The sequence below is a fragment of the Notolabrus celidotus genome, chromosome 16 (assembly GCF_009762535.1).
Source record: "Notolabrus celidotus isolate fNotCel1 chromosome 16, fNotCel1.pri, whole genome shotgun sequence".
Taxonomy (NCBI): domain Eukaryota; kingdom Metazoa; phylum Chordata; class Actinopteri; order Labriformes; family Labridae; genus Notolabrus; species Notolabrus celidotus.
Window position 1 is genome coordinate 3,122,185 of NC_048287.1, and position 14,425 is coordinate 3,136,609.

The following is a 14,425-nucleotide window of genomic DNA, read 5'->3' on the forward strand; positions in this document are numbered from 1 at the left end:
CGACGTAAAGAGGCGGGTTTTGAGCCTCCTAGCCAACAGCTACAGTGTTCCTGGCTGTCAATCCAGTCAGCTGTGCCTCTCATTTGAAGACTAATCTCAATATCTTTGAAATGACCTTGTTATGAAAAAATTCACCCCCCGTACAGTGTGTGCCGATCGAGAAATGAGCTATCCAGACTACACTTGTTTTTGGAACCAGGATGTAAACATCCGAAGCCAGTCTCAAGCGGACACGCGATGAACTGCAGTTTTCCCACGGCCACAGGTTGACGCTTGGATTGCTCTAGCTTTGTGCTACCAATATGCTAAAACAAAAACACCTGCAGCTGATAGATCCACACGTTTTCATGGCATCCAAACTATGGAAAGTGAAGTGCACATTTGAAAGCCTTGATGTGACAGACTGGACTGGTTTGGCTGAAGATGAGTTTCTCAAATGAGCTTTATTTGTACATTTATCACCTTTACACCAAAGATATTTGAGCTCTCTATGAGACTTATTCTGCACAGCAGGAGGTCAGAAATGGGATGTGATTCCCTCATATGATTTGCCAGAAGCTAAGCAGATTGTTGAGACTAAGTGTCCTTTATATGTCTGTTCAATAACTAGTAGTATATGGCTCTTCTAGTGACGTCTCTAAGTATGACATCATGTAACAGAGTCTGAGCTGCGAGAGTGGGAGATGACTGCGGTTACAGCTGGATCCGTTCCAGAGGGACTGCATTGTTGTGTTTTGTGATCAAGGGTTTTTTCCTCTTTAATCTCCAGTTGGCAGCACTTAGCTTAACTCCCTCCAGTCCATGTTCGCTGCTCCCACCATCAGCCGACTGTCGGTTCAGGGTGCACCTCGCAGATTGCTGACTGCAGTCCTCTTGATGGTTCTTACGGGTGCTTCCACATTCTGCAAGAGGCTCTCTGATACCTCTTCCAGGATGCAGCTGGCCTTTCAGAGCCCTCTCTGCCCCCTGCCCTTTGCCTTGAACACCTTGGGCCAGCTTGATTTTATCTGCACATAATCCAACTGTTGACATGTTTGAATTGCACTGATCCTCTTCAAGGCACTTTGCCCTCCTCAGTCTCAGCCGTCTCGTCCCAGTCTCCTGCTGGACTGTTTTGGGGTTTTGTCTTACCGCCTCTGTGCCACATGCGGCTCGTGCTCTCACTCGGGATGACAGTGAAGGAGGGGCAGGCTTGCTGCACAAAGGAGCTGGGGTACCGTGACACACCACGTCGTCCAGAAGTCTGCTTCCAGTCTGCTCAGTGGGGTTGGTGCGGATCAGCTGGGGCCTTGGGAATCTGTTCTGCTGTTGGGCTTTGAGAGGAGCGATACAAGCAGAGGGGCATTCTGCAGATTTCACCAAACCCTGCCTTACACAGGACTTCACCTTCCTCGTGCAGGGCTCATTCACTGTTCCATCCAGTTTACAGGACCCTGGTTTGACCTCCTGCTGGATGAACTTCAGTTTCTGCCTCTGCGCCTCCTTCACTTCCTCTGTCAGCTGCAGAGGGGCCAGCTTCAGAGGGCGCCTCTGCGGTTGATTCTCGCCCTCCCTCTCTAACTCAGGCCTGGGTGACTTGAGCTGAAACAAGTCCAACTGTGCCGTGCCCTCCTGGGTCAGCAAGCAGCCAGTAAGCTGACCCACTGCTTCCTTTCCATGTGCTGCTGACAGATGGAGGCCAGGTGTTTTTGAATTGCGGCCATTTTTAGCTTCCAGTCGGAGGTTTTGGCCATTCAGATGCAGCATGGTATTTTTAACCTGGATGGTCAACATTTTGTCTTGCTGGGGGGCCCCCTGAACAAAAGAGAAACATGAAGCTGAAGGTTTACTTACTTTAGCAAAATATAAAACAATGAAACACTCAGTGGGTATAATCTAACATGAAACTTAAATTCAGACTGAATCACTTTAATGGGTTTTTCAAGTTTGTGTTCTTAAAGTTCTGCCAAAGGTTGTAGTTTTATGACCTGAGATGTAGTGTTTATTGTGTTTTAGTATTTTGATGATGTAAAGTGTAACCCTCGGGAAGAATAGCTGCTCCTGAGCTGCAGCTAACGGGGATCTTAATCAAGAAACAAACAGTAGCGTAAAGGTGTATCCAATTAAACAAGCACACTTCTCTTGGAAAGATTTATTTGTTTACGGTTCACCCCGACCCTTATCCTTGCCCTTGCTCTAAATACAGCCTCTAGTTCAGTAAGTAAATCCTTTATTTGTGCTCTATAGACTTGTAATAAGCCAATAATGAGGACAACCTTTGGATACCTGGCAATGGACAATCCCTTTGGCCTGCTTCATCTTTTTAATCGCTCTTCAATTAATTAGGAAAATCCCTCCAAGAAACAGTTGGACTGCTCACCTTCTAGGGAAGGTAACTGCAGAGCATCAGGAGCAGAGTTCACAAGTTTATGGCAGATTCGTGTTTACATGTGAGAAGTCTTACTAAACTAAGACACGTGTTGTGTCCCTGAATGTAGATCAGCACATTTAGAATTAAGTTAACAATAAAGTGTACACTACCAGTCAAAAGTTTGGACACACCTTCTCATTCAATGGTTTGTATTTATTTTAATTATTTTGAACATTGTAGATTAATACTGAAGACATCAAAACTATGAAATAATCTGGTTTTGCCATAATCTGGATTACAACAGTAGTCAAATAGGGCTATCCATTGTGTGCTAACCCTACCTCTGAACAACACAACTGATGGTCTCAAACACATTAAGAAGGCAAGTCATTCTACAAATGAACTCTTGACAAGGCTCATGTTTGTCATGAGTCTATACTTAGTTCAGTTTTCCTTTGTGTTTCATGTCTTGGTTCCTCCTGTGTTTATTCTGTTATATGTTATTCTTTGTGTCCCTTGTGTGTTTAGTGATCCATGTCTCTTTTTGTACTTTCTTGAGTTTCTTATTCTTGCCTTGTTTTCTCTGATTTGTAGTTCTTGATCCCTGTGTTTCCAGTTAGTTACTTTCTGCCCTTGTGTGTTTTCCTCCTTTTTGATTCCCCTCATTAGTCTCACCTGTGTCAATTACTCTGTGTATTTAGTTCCTCTGTTTCTCTTGTCCCTTGTTGGATCATTGTCCATTTCTCCTGTTTTCTGTGTCCCTGGCTGTTTTTGAAACGGCCTGCTACATACTACCTACAAATGTAGTAGGCAGTATGTACTGCCTACTACATACTGCGTTTGAATTTAGTCTGTAGTCTGACTGTTCTGTTGGATCTGGTCTGCAGGATGCTGGGTCAGACGTCACTGGATTTCCGGTTTCAGAAAGTGGAAATAAACAACGACCAATCTGACAGATAAACTGCTTCTTTAGCATCACTCATGATTTGAAAAGTTAAGAAGTGGTTTATATGGTATTTAATAATTTTCACAGCACATAAAAATTGAGTTCCCCCCTTCAAAAAAAGAAGAAAAAGAAAAATGGAACGAGCACTGTGCATTGTGGTAAACAGTACGCAAGGCAGACTGGTCCGATGCATACTGTGAAATCCGGGTAGTTTTGGGATACTGCAGATTTTGCTCTTGTTCACATACTACATACTGAATTTAGGACAAATCAGTACGTACTGCTAGTATAGTAGGAGGTTTTGAAAACAGCATCTGTGTTTCCTTTTGGATTTAGTTTGTAGGACATTTAAGTAAGTTTGTTGGTACATTTTGTTTGTTAAAAACTTTTTATTTAAAATCTGCTCCTGGATCCTCCTTAAGTTTTTCCTTCATCATGACAATGTTAATTAGAAACCATTCCAGGAGACCACTTCATGAAGCAGACTGAGAGAATATCAAGAGTGTGCAAAGCTGTCATGAAGGAAAAAGTGGGCTACTTTACAGAATCTAAAATATAAAACAGATTCTGCTTTGTTTAACACTTTTTTGTTCATTCAATAATTCCATATATGTTCTTTCATAGTGTTTATGTCTTTGGTATTAATCTACAGTGTTTACAATCATTACAATAAATACAAACCCTTTAATGAGAAGGTGTGTACAAACTTTTGACTGGTAGTGTATGTTTTATAAATATTTTAATGTCAGTACTGAACACATTTTTGTAATATCATCATCCATCCAGCCCAGTGATGTAAATATTAACAAGATATTAATAAGTGAAGCAAACAAATGTTTAAATCATGGACCATTATCTGCCCTGCAGCTCTTTCCACCTAGCCGAGGAGCTGCTAAAGAAGTCCAACCTGTGACAGGAGGTTAGGAGGAGATATTACCTCCTCATAAATAGCCACAGGCAGTTTGAGAACTGGTGTTCATTTGTTGTTCAGCGGCCTGTTGGGGGGTTGTTTGAAAGCTTGTTAAAAACAAAAAACCAGAGGGAGCATCTGCCCTCGAAAACTGCTTATTACTGTTTTAATTAGCATTGGAGGATTAACTAAGGCTGACTTAAGCAGGTAGTTAACACTTACAAACCCTTTAGAAAGGCTGTAGGGAAGTGATACCAAAACAACTTTGAGAGAATCAGAACTGCAAAGAGACAACCTGTATTTGTATTGTATGTAATGTTGAAGTGAAGATTCCTTAATCATCTAAACGTGCAAATCTGAACAACAGCACCCTGAACTGTCTGCACAATAACAATCAGAAGACAAGAAGTAACTGGGAAAAAACAGAGGTTACAGATCGCTCAGTGTTGGTTTTTCATGCATGAGAGAGAATTGTAAAGACAGTTTCTGTGCACATTGCACTGCAACCACAGTCCTTGACTTATCTGTCATTGCATGTCACTCAAACTAACACCAGCTGATTCAAACCCATGTTTAAAAGATCAGTGAGTGAAATGCATCAGTAGAAAATACTCACAGGTTTGGCAAACATCTCCTGGTTGACTTGATGTTGAATGTTTCCCTGTTGTGCAGGAGAATGAGCTTTGTGTCGTCTGTGTTTGAAGTGTCCGTGCCACCTTGTCAAAGGCAGTGACGCTGCAGTTGGAGAAGGTTTTAGCAACCATAATGTAATTAGGCAGATTAGGGTCATGTGAAGCGCAGGGATCTCTGGTGATCAGCTTAAAGCAGCAGTACACACACTCATGCAAAGCTTTGTTTTTTTAAAGAGTGTATCTGTTTTATTTTAGAATCATAAAACAGATATCAGATGATTCCTGCTCAAAAATAATCATGATGAAGTCAAATGTATCTTTTTTTTTTTTCATTAATCAGCCACTAGATGGTGCCAGAGACCTCTTCTGCACTGACGGCTCCCTCATGATAATGACAGAGCTCCCTGCTGCTGCTGGAGATGAACACAGCAGAGCCTCGTGACCAATCCTTTCACCGTTGAGTGTTGCAAATAAATAAATACAATTATATGTGAAGGTTTTCCTCCTGGATTCTATTCCTTTGAATATAACTTTTAAAATCATGGTTAGTAAATGTCTGAGATATGTATTGAATTAATATGAAATACATGCTTTGTTAATCCAGATATAACCAGGGATTATTTATAATACTTATGTCAATGGTTGTTAGTGCTTAGGCTTTTTAAAGCATCAGAAAATCATCCCATAAATGCAGCAAACTTTCAGAGGAGCAATCAATTTGTCTCTGTCCTGGAGAGCCTTGACCTTGGATGACGCAGTGTGTGTGTGTGTGTGTGCGTGTGTGTGTGTATGTGTGTGTGACAAGATAATATAATGATAAAAAGATTAGGATCATCTGCTCTGAGCTGTAAATCACTGCTGTAAGCTGTGACTCTCAGGTATTTGATTATTTCATACATAAACAGCACTGCAGCTTAAGTTTTCTGTACTCTAAAGGGACTATTTGTTGTTGTTGTTTGTTGTTGTTTTTTTTTAATGGGGTTGTGTCAATAGTACACTGTAAAAATGAAAACTTAACATTGTTGGCCTGAATATGAATATTTGGTTAAAGGCACTATGAGGAGTTTTTCACCAGCTGAGAAACAGACTGAAACCAACACTGATGCCTCTTTATGACCTTCAAAAGCAAACAAAACCACAAACAACAACACTGAGACCTCCTCTGTTGTCATTTTTAATGCCTTAAACCACTCAGAGGGGGTAGGTGTCAGACCACATGATTGACATTTGGCTTTAAAAACATAATTTTTTTCAGCTGTTTTCATGGCAGATAATCACATTGAGTGATAAATCTGGCTGTTTGTTGAAAACACTACATTTGCATGTACAGAACAAGATATAAGAGGTATCACTTTGTCCACAATAAGGCGCCAAAATTGATATAAATCAAAAGTTCCTCACAGCAGCTTTAAGTAAACAAAAAATGTTCCATTTTGTTTCAAACTACATCAAAGTAGTTATCTCAGATCCCTGTATTCAGTGTGTTGTGTAAAGTTTGTTACAGCTTGAGCCAAGGACTAGGACCCAAATGCAGAGTACAGGGAAAAAGTATTTATTAAGCAAAAACCAAGGTTCAACAAAAAGCGCCTTGCGGGTAAAAACAACTGAGAAAAAGTACAAAACTAGGAGTAACACAAAATCACCCAAAAGGGGAAAAAGGTTCTATCAAAAACTCACAAACAAAAAACTAGGAATCAATCCTCTGGAAACAACTCGAGATAAGTAAACAGAAAAGCGTGGCTTGAATCTCCTCAGGAGCAAGGCTACAACGGGACATGGAGCATGCGGCTAGAGGAATAATCTGGCACTGGAGGAGTGTTTGGTGGTGGCTTAAGAAGCCAGTGCTGATGAGCAGATCAGGGACAGGTGTGCCTGATGAGCCTCACTGCTGAGGAGACCGGCCCCGCCCCTACCCATGCAACCTGCAGGCAGAGAGAGAGAGGGTTAGGGCAAAACACACAACAAATCAGGACCATAACAAAGTTGGTCTCATTTCATAAGTTAGGTTGGTAGAACTTGAAATGATGGGTTTGAGGCTCGGCTAAATTATTTGAGTCTGCTTCAGTCAAAGAACGGGGTCTCCAACTCAAATCTACAGGGGTCTTCATCCACACTTTCAATTCCCCACATGTGGCTCCATCTCTCCTGTCCTGTGTGGATTTGATCACCCTAAAGGTGAGTATTTGGTTTGAGTATTGTATTGAAACTCTAGCTTTACAGTTGGTCAGTTGATGGTGAGTTGATTACCAGTTACTGTCACTTTAATTTGTTTAGTTAGTTTAATAAGGCATGGTCATTACCAATAGTTAGCCGCCTTGAACATTAGCTAGCTACCTTGCAGGTGTGAAAACGGTGCAGTACCATGCAGTAACATTTAGGGACATTTTCTGAACAAACAATAATAAGTTGGCACAACTTTCACTTCTTAGTATGTAGAACTCCAAACTTTAAGTTACACTACATATGAATGATAAGTTATCTCCACAAAAACTCATCAGTTAGCTCAAATGTAAGATTTCTAGTTAGCCTTAAAAACTCAAAAATCTAGTGCAGACAGTTGACTTGACATTTTGAGTTTTCACAGCTTTTTCGTTTTAACTGTGTATGTGTATTAGCCAGAGGGGACAGCGGTCAGCTCAGCCCTGATGATTTTTAACCAACTTTCTTCAATATTCAGAAGTTAAATAAGAGACAGAGAAGTCAACTAGAAGTTTGTCTTGGAGATTAGTTTTTAACTTTCCCCTGTTTTTTACTGCATGATGACACAACTCATTGTCCACACGACATGTTTACCTCATTAACTCAAAATCCACTGTCAGCTGCTGAAGGCGAAGACTGAGCTGAAACTCTGCTGTCATTAATGTGTCAGACAGATAACGCTCAGCATGTGTTGTTTAAAAATATGACACACTGAGATGGAAAAATATCAAAATTCACAATAAATCAGCTGATCACTTATGAGCAGTGATGGACAAAGTCCACGTCTTCATTACTTAGAGTATAGATCCTCCTGGTCAAATATTACTCCAGTACAAGTGAAAGTTGTTCAGTCAGATTCTGACTTGAGTTAAAGTCCTGGAGTACTTGCTTTTAAAAATACTGATGCGCCAATTTCGAAGATATTGAGATTACTAGTCTTCCAATGAGAGGCACAGCTGCCTGTGGAAACACTGCAGCTGTTGGCTAGGAGGCTCAAACTCCGCCTCTTTACGTCACATTGGCTCCACAGCAGCAATATGGCTGCCGCCGACGATTAGCCTCAAAACAGCTCTTCAGAAACAGATGGGTGACGTCACGGATACTACGTCCATATTTATATAGTCTATGGTTAGGACAAAGTAACTCTGGGTCACAGGTCGGATCAGCTGCTGATGTAACTCAATGTACTTTACTTTTTTTTTTAAAACCTGGTGAAGCAAACAACAATAAATAATAATAATAATAATGCATTTTATTTATAGGCGCCTTTCTTGGCACTCAAGGTCACCTTACAACATTAAAAACAGACAGAGTTTAAATAACAAACAGTACAACAAACCTTTAGATGAAGTGACGTTGGCAATGATGTGAAGTTATAAAGGACAATGCTTCAGCTTCCAGGTATGAGTGTCTTAAAGCTCTTAGAACTTCACTTATTGCAGGATTGAGTTTGTGAATGAGTTCATTGTGTAACCAAATTGTTTAAAAGTTGAACTCAGAAACCTATTTAAAAACATTTCAGCCCATTAAAACCAGTGGTGGGTAAAGTACACGTCTTCATTACTTAGAGTATAGATCCTCCTGGTCAAACATTACTCCAATACAAGTGAAAGTTGTTCAGTCAGATTCTGACTTGAGTTAAAGTCCTGGAGTACTTGATTTTAAAAATACTGAAGTATTCAAAGTACTTTTTAAAATATCTCTAAACGTATTTTCACAAAGCATGAGGTCAGTCAAGAATGCATGGGTGAACATTCTGCTCTGTTCTGTTTCTCTAGAGAACATGACTTCATATGTAAAAAGTCTACCATGAAATATAAACTAAGTTACTACAAGCACAGACAAGTTTCCAATGTTCCTCTGGAATCAAAGCAGCATGTGTTAGCTACAGACCTCCACATGCTCTCTCAGGTTAGATGCTCATGTTTTGGAGGCTGTGATGAAGTTTGTGTGGTAAACAGATCAGAGATTTACAACAATACAAACAATCATTCTTTATTTCAAAAGCTCAAACGTGGGTTTAAAATATGGCCGTGGTGCTCAGGTAGAGAATCATCATCCTTCTCAGTCATAGCCATCATCACCACGACTAAATGAACGCACTGATCTGAAGAACGTTTGATCTACGTTCAACCCAGGTACGGCTACACCACTGAGACAAACCAAACACAAGGACACCGACAGTTTACGGTCTTTGGGATCTGATTTCAGAAAAGAAAACTCATCAGCTGACTTCAAAGATAAAGTAGAGAGTAACTAGAGCACTGATAGAAATGTAGAGGAGTCAAAAGGATGAGATTTGTCTTTCAAATGGAGTAAAAGTAAAAAGTTCCCAAAAAAATAATACTCAAGTAAAGAACAGATACTCAAAACATGTACTCAAGTAAATTTACTGTGTTACTGTCCACCACTGCTTGTGTGTCAGGTCAGAGAATAGTGCATCAAAAAATCTCCCCCAAAAAAGAGCTAAATTAAATGATAGAGTGAGCTTTAACAGGAGAGTCTCTTTGTTATTTGAGTGAAGGTTAAAATACTTTTATAATATTCATATAGTAACTATTTACATCCAAGTTTATTAAAGTTATTATTTATGTATTTATGATGTTACAATTATTTCTACAGCACCTTGTAGTTGGCATCAAAACATGATGAATATACTTCTGTGGTTCAGTTCAGTTCATTTGTGTTTGGTGAAATGTTTTTGTGGTCTGTGAAATTTTTTTTTGTGTTTGCTGAAATGTTTTTGTGTTTGGTGAAATGTTTTTGTGTTTGGTGAAATGTTTTTGTGTTTAGTGAAATGTTTTTGTGTTCTGTGAAATGTTTTTGTGTTCTGTGAAATGTTTTTGTGTTTAGTGAAATGTATTTATGTTTGGTGAAATGTTTTTGTGTTTGGTGAAATGTTTTTGTGTTTGGTGAAATGTATTTATGTTTGGTGAAATGTATTTATGTTTGGTGAAATGTTTTTGTCTTTGGTGAAATGTTTTTGTGTTTGGTGAAATGTTTTTGTGTTTGGTGAAATGTTTTTTTGTGTTCTGTGAAATGTTTTTGTGTTTGGTGAAATGTTTTTTTTGTGTTCTGTGAAATGTTTTTGTGTTTGGTGAAATGTATTTGTGTTTGGTGAAATGTTTTTGTGTTTGGTGAAATGTATTTGTGTTTGGTGAAATGTTTTTGTGTTTGGTGAAATGTTTTTGTGTTTGGTGAAATGTTTTTGTGTTTAGTGAAATTTTTTTGTGTTTGGTGAAATGTTTTTGTGTTTGGTGAAATGTTTTTGTGTTTGGTGAAATGTTTTTGTGTTTGGTGAAATGTTTTTGTGTTCTGTGAAATGTTTTTGTGTTTAGTGAAATGTTTTGTGTTTGGTGAAATGTTTTTGTGTTTGGTGAAATGTTTTTGTGTTTGGTGAAATGTTTTTCTGTTTGGTGAAATGTTTTTGTGTTTGGTAAAATGTATTTATGTTCTGTGAAATGTTTTTGTGTTTAGTGAAATGTTTTTTTGTGGTCTGTGAAATGTTTTTTTTGTGTTTGCTGAAATGTTTTTGTGTTTGGTGAAATGTTTTTGTGTTTAGTGAAATGTTTTTGTGTTCTGTGAAATGTTTTTGTGTTTGGTGAAATGTTTTTGTGTTCTGTGAAATGTTTTTGTGTTTGGTGAAATGTTTTTGTGTTTGGTGATATGTTTTTGTGTTTGGTGAAATGTTTTTGTGTTTGGTGAAATGTATTTGTGTTTGGTGAAATGTTTTTGTTTTTGGTGAAATGTTTTTGTGTTTGGTGAAATGTATTTGTGTTTGGTGAAATGTATTTGTGTTTGGTGAAATGTATTTGTGTTTGGTGAAATGTATTTGTGTTTGATGAAATGTTTTTATGTTTGGTGAAATGTTTTTGTGTTTGGTGAAATGTATTTGTGTTTGGTGAAATGTTTTTGTGTTTGGTGAAATGTTTTTGTGTTCTGTGAAATGTTTTTATGTTTGGTGAAATGTTTTTGTGTTTGGTGAAATGTTTTTGTGTTTGGTGAAATGTTTTTGTGTTCTGTGAAATGTTTTTGTGTTCTGTGAAATGTTTTTGTGTTCTGTGAAATGTTTTTGTGTTCTGTGAAATGTTTTTGTGTTTTGTGAAATGTTTTTGTGTTTGGTGAAATGTTTTTGTGTTTGGTGAAATGTTTTGGTGTTTGGTGAAATGTATTTGTGTTCTGTGAAATGTTTTTGTGTTTGGTGAAATGTTTTTGTGTTTGGTGATATGTTTTTGTGTTTGGCGAATTTTTTTTGTTTGGCGAATTTTTTTTGTGTTTGGTGAAGTTTATTTTGAGCTTTTGAAATTTGTATTATTATTGTCCTTCAGTAAGATGTTGTTGTGCTGATCCAGTGTGGCTACAGAAAGTGCTCTTGAGAAAGTTTTCTGTCTCAATCCTGCTGTTTCTTATTAATAGAGTGACCTAACCACCACACATCGAACCCTCACGTTACAGAAGAGTAGATCCCGTCTGCAGCGGTTGATAGCGTAGCTTCCATCACGGTTCTCCAGACACTTTCTAAACAAAAGGGGAGGCGAGCTGACCAGCATCCTCTGTGCCAAAGACACAAGTACCTCATTCAACCATACTTCAAAAGGCTGAACTATCCCTTTAATCCAGTTAAACTCTCTAAGTTGAACTCTCTGCAGCAGCATAGCAACTTTGAAATGTCTAACAGCTTAGACCCAGTGTGTTTGATAAGATGCTATATTACGAAGTACAATATTCATTCATCGGCTGCATGTTTTAAATCAGCACCAGGGACTCAAGCTGAGATAAAAGGAAAGCTCATATTTCAGGAGGATTTGTAACCTTCAGAGGGAACAAATGGGGGATTAAGGTGCAACTCAACATGAGAGATGTCCTTAATGTTTGTAACATTCACCAGAGTTAAACTTTCATCCTGTTGTCTCTTGAGCCCTGGCTTTGGTTCAGGTTTTCTGCGTGAATCTCTTAGAACAGTAAAGTGGTTTGTGCAGCCGGCAGGTATTTCTGCAGATCTTAAACACTTCCAGACAGCAGATTGTCTCAAATTTTGAGCTCCATCGCTCCCACGCCAGCCTCATTTATTATGTTCCGAGGCAGACTATCACAGAGCTTTCCTGCGATGGATGAGAGGTGTTTTGGTGGGATGTTGTGCCTCCTCCAGTTGCTCCATTTTTCATCAGGCAGACAGACTCAATCATTGTTGAAAATCTCCTGCTCTCCGTCTGTCTCGTTCTCTTGCCTCTAGCCCCCCCAAAAAAGCAGCATGTCAGCACCTGCTTATTGCAAAGCTTCATCATATCATTGGTGAGGTGGAGATGGTCCTGCTGCGAAACAACTTGGCTCAGCTTACATGATCATTTGAGACGCAAAATTACAGGCTTGACGCCAAGAGATGGCCTTCACGCCCCTCTGCCACTGTTCTTATTGTGTCGCCCTCTGCGTTGCCTGACGTCTACAGCTGACAGTATAATTACCGCGGTGTGGGAAGGAGTAAAAAGGGATGCTGTCTGCTCGTTCTCCCACATACTGAACACCCAGCTGCACAACATGGCCACTGGGAGGGAAGGAGAAGGCGACTGGTCAGCAGAGATGATGTCACTTGCTGCTGGAAGTGGTAATAAGTAGCATTGTGTGGCATTAGTTACAGGAGATAGCTTTTAAAACTTGCAAATAGCTTCATACTCCACAACGTAAAGGTGACATATCATGCTCTTTTTCATCCAAATATATTGGTCTAAGAGGTCCCCAAAAACATGTCTTTAAAGTTTATTGCTCAAAAAAACACTTTGAAATCAGATTCTGGTCTGCCTGTAAACCCCTCTTTTTCAGCCCTGCTCAGAATGGTCTGTTTTCTGTGTCTGTGCCTTTAAATGAGAATGAGCTCTCTGACCACGCCCCCTCAGGAAGTGAATGTGGCCTCGGCTCTCCAGCATGTTGATCTAATGTTTACATGTTGGCTGAATATACACTGGCTGCTCACAGACCTGCGTTACTTCAACCCTCTGAATCTGATCCAGAATCTGATCTTGAAGGAGAGGCGCCTGCAGCAGGACCTTTCTGAAGGATTGGTCACAGATTTAGTGTTTCTTGTTGTTTTATTTGTCAGTATGTCGACGTGTGTCTTGGTACACAGCTACAAACATGTAGCCATGTGGCTATGCTAACTAGCGCTAGTACTTTTCCATGAGAAATAAAAATCATCCACTAGATCTTCAAATCTGCAGACGTGGGGAGTAAAACCGACCTTTGTGTTTATTAAGACAGCCTACAACTAGCATGCCTCCCTCCTAAGCTCCTTGTTAGCACACATGTGCAGGTAATGAAAAACAGAGGAGGGGTTGAGTTGTATTTTATACAGTCTATGGGCTAAACAAGCTTCAAGCTCTGACTTCTGTTACAGACCAGTTCACTAGCAAGGACCACGCCACACAAGGATATAAGTTGAACATTTAATGAATTAGTTGTGCGTGGTGTGCCCAGCAGAAGGAGACTCAGGATGGGGGTTCCGTCTCGGCGTTATCCTGCCGGAGCTGATCTTGACCCAGGTTGTACCTGGAAGTAGACAGGGCATAGAAGGAGCGAGCACGAGTTGAGTAGGAGAGGATAAGGAAATAGGTTAAGTGCAGTAGAGTAAGGTGAGGGAGGGTGGGTTGAAGAATCACGGACAAGCAGTTGGAGTAGGCTGGCTACGTTTAAGAAGGCTTGTCAGGTGATTGAGGGTGTGGTTCAGGCGTGGTCCTGCTCCCGAATCTAAGTTAACACCTTAACTTCATATATCGTTGTGACGTATGAAAAAACATGGAGAACTGAAACGGCTGGTTTCAGCACACATTTACAGAAAGGTGGAGAAATCAGAACAGGGGCAGAATGGATTCTTTTCATTTTCAGGGGGTTTGTAGACATGCCAGGGAAACATATATCAGGTAGAGAAACATTAAAAAGTCAATTTTGCATCATGTGTCTCCTTTAATGCAGCTATATCTGCAACACAGGACTTTTTTCACCCACCATTAAAAAGCATTCAGAACATCGCAAGTGTTTAACAAAGTATGTGAAATACACCTCAAGCTATTTCAAGATTCTTATCAGTATTACTTCCTGTTTGTCCCATTTTGTTTATTTTAGACTGACCTAAGCACAGCCCACTGCTGGTGAACGGCTAACAGGAGTAATAACTCAGTTTGGAGTGTCTGTACTTAACTTGAGTATTATTTTTGGGGGGGATTACATTCAAAAGATAATCAGCCTTTTGACTCCTCTACATTTCTATCAGTGCTATAATTACTCACTACTTTATCTTTGAAGTCACCTGATGAATTTTCTTTCTGTTGGTGTACTTGTGTTTGGTTTGTCTCATAAATTCCTTACCAAAAAATGTCTTCACCAATGTGTTCATAAAG

At 39.6% G+C, this 14,425-nt stretch overlaps 1 protein-coding gene across 1 annotated transcript; it reads right to left on the reverse strand.

Moving 5' to 3' along the window:
* Window positions 1–465: 465 nt before the first annotated feature.
* On the reverse strand, window positions 466–5,020 carry LOC117828191. The gene is made up of 2 exons (XM_034705207.1): window positions 4,823–5,020; window positions 466–1,794 (listed from the first exon to the last, which is right to left on the reverse strand). Exons 1-2 carry the CDS (start codon window positions 4,994–4,996, stop codon window positions 694–696), a joined length of 1,275 nt encoding a protein of 424 aa, XP_034561098.1. The 5' UTR covers window positions 4,997–5,020; the 3' UTR covers window positions 466–693.
* Between the last annotated feature and the right edge of the window lie 9,405 nt (window positions 5,021–14,425).

Coding starts and splice junctions, on each gene's coding strand:
- LOC117828191 (XM_034705207.1), bottom strand. CDS start 4,996: ATGACCCTAATCTGCCTAATTACATTATGGTTGCTAAAACCTTCTCCA. Junction 1,795..4,822: donor AGGAGATGTTTGCCAAACCT/GTGAGTATTTTC, acceptor TCTTTTGTTCAG/GGGGCCCCCCAGCAAGACAA.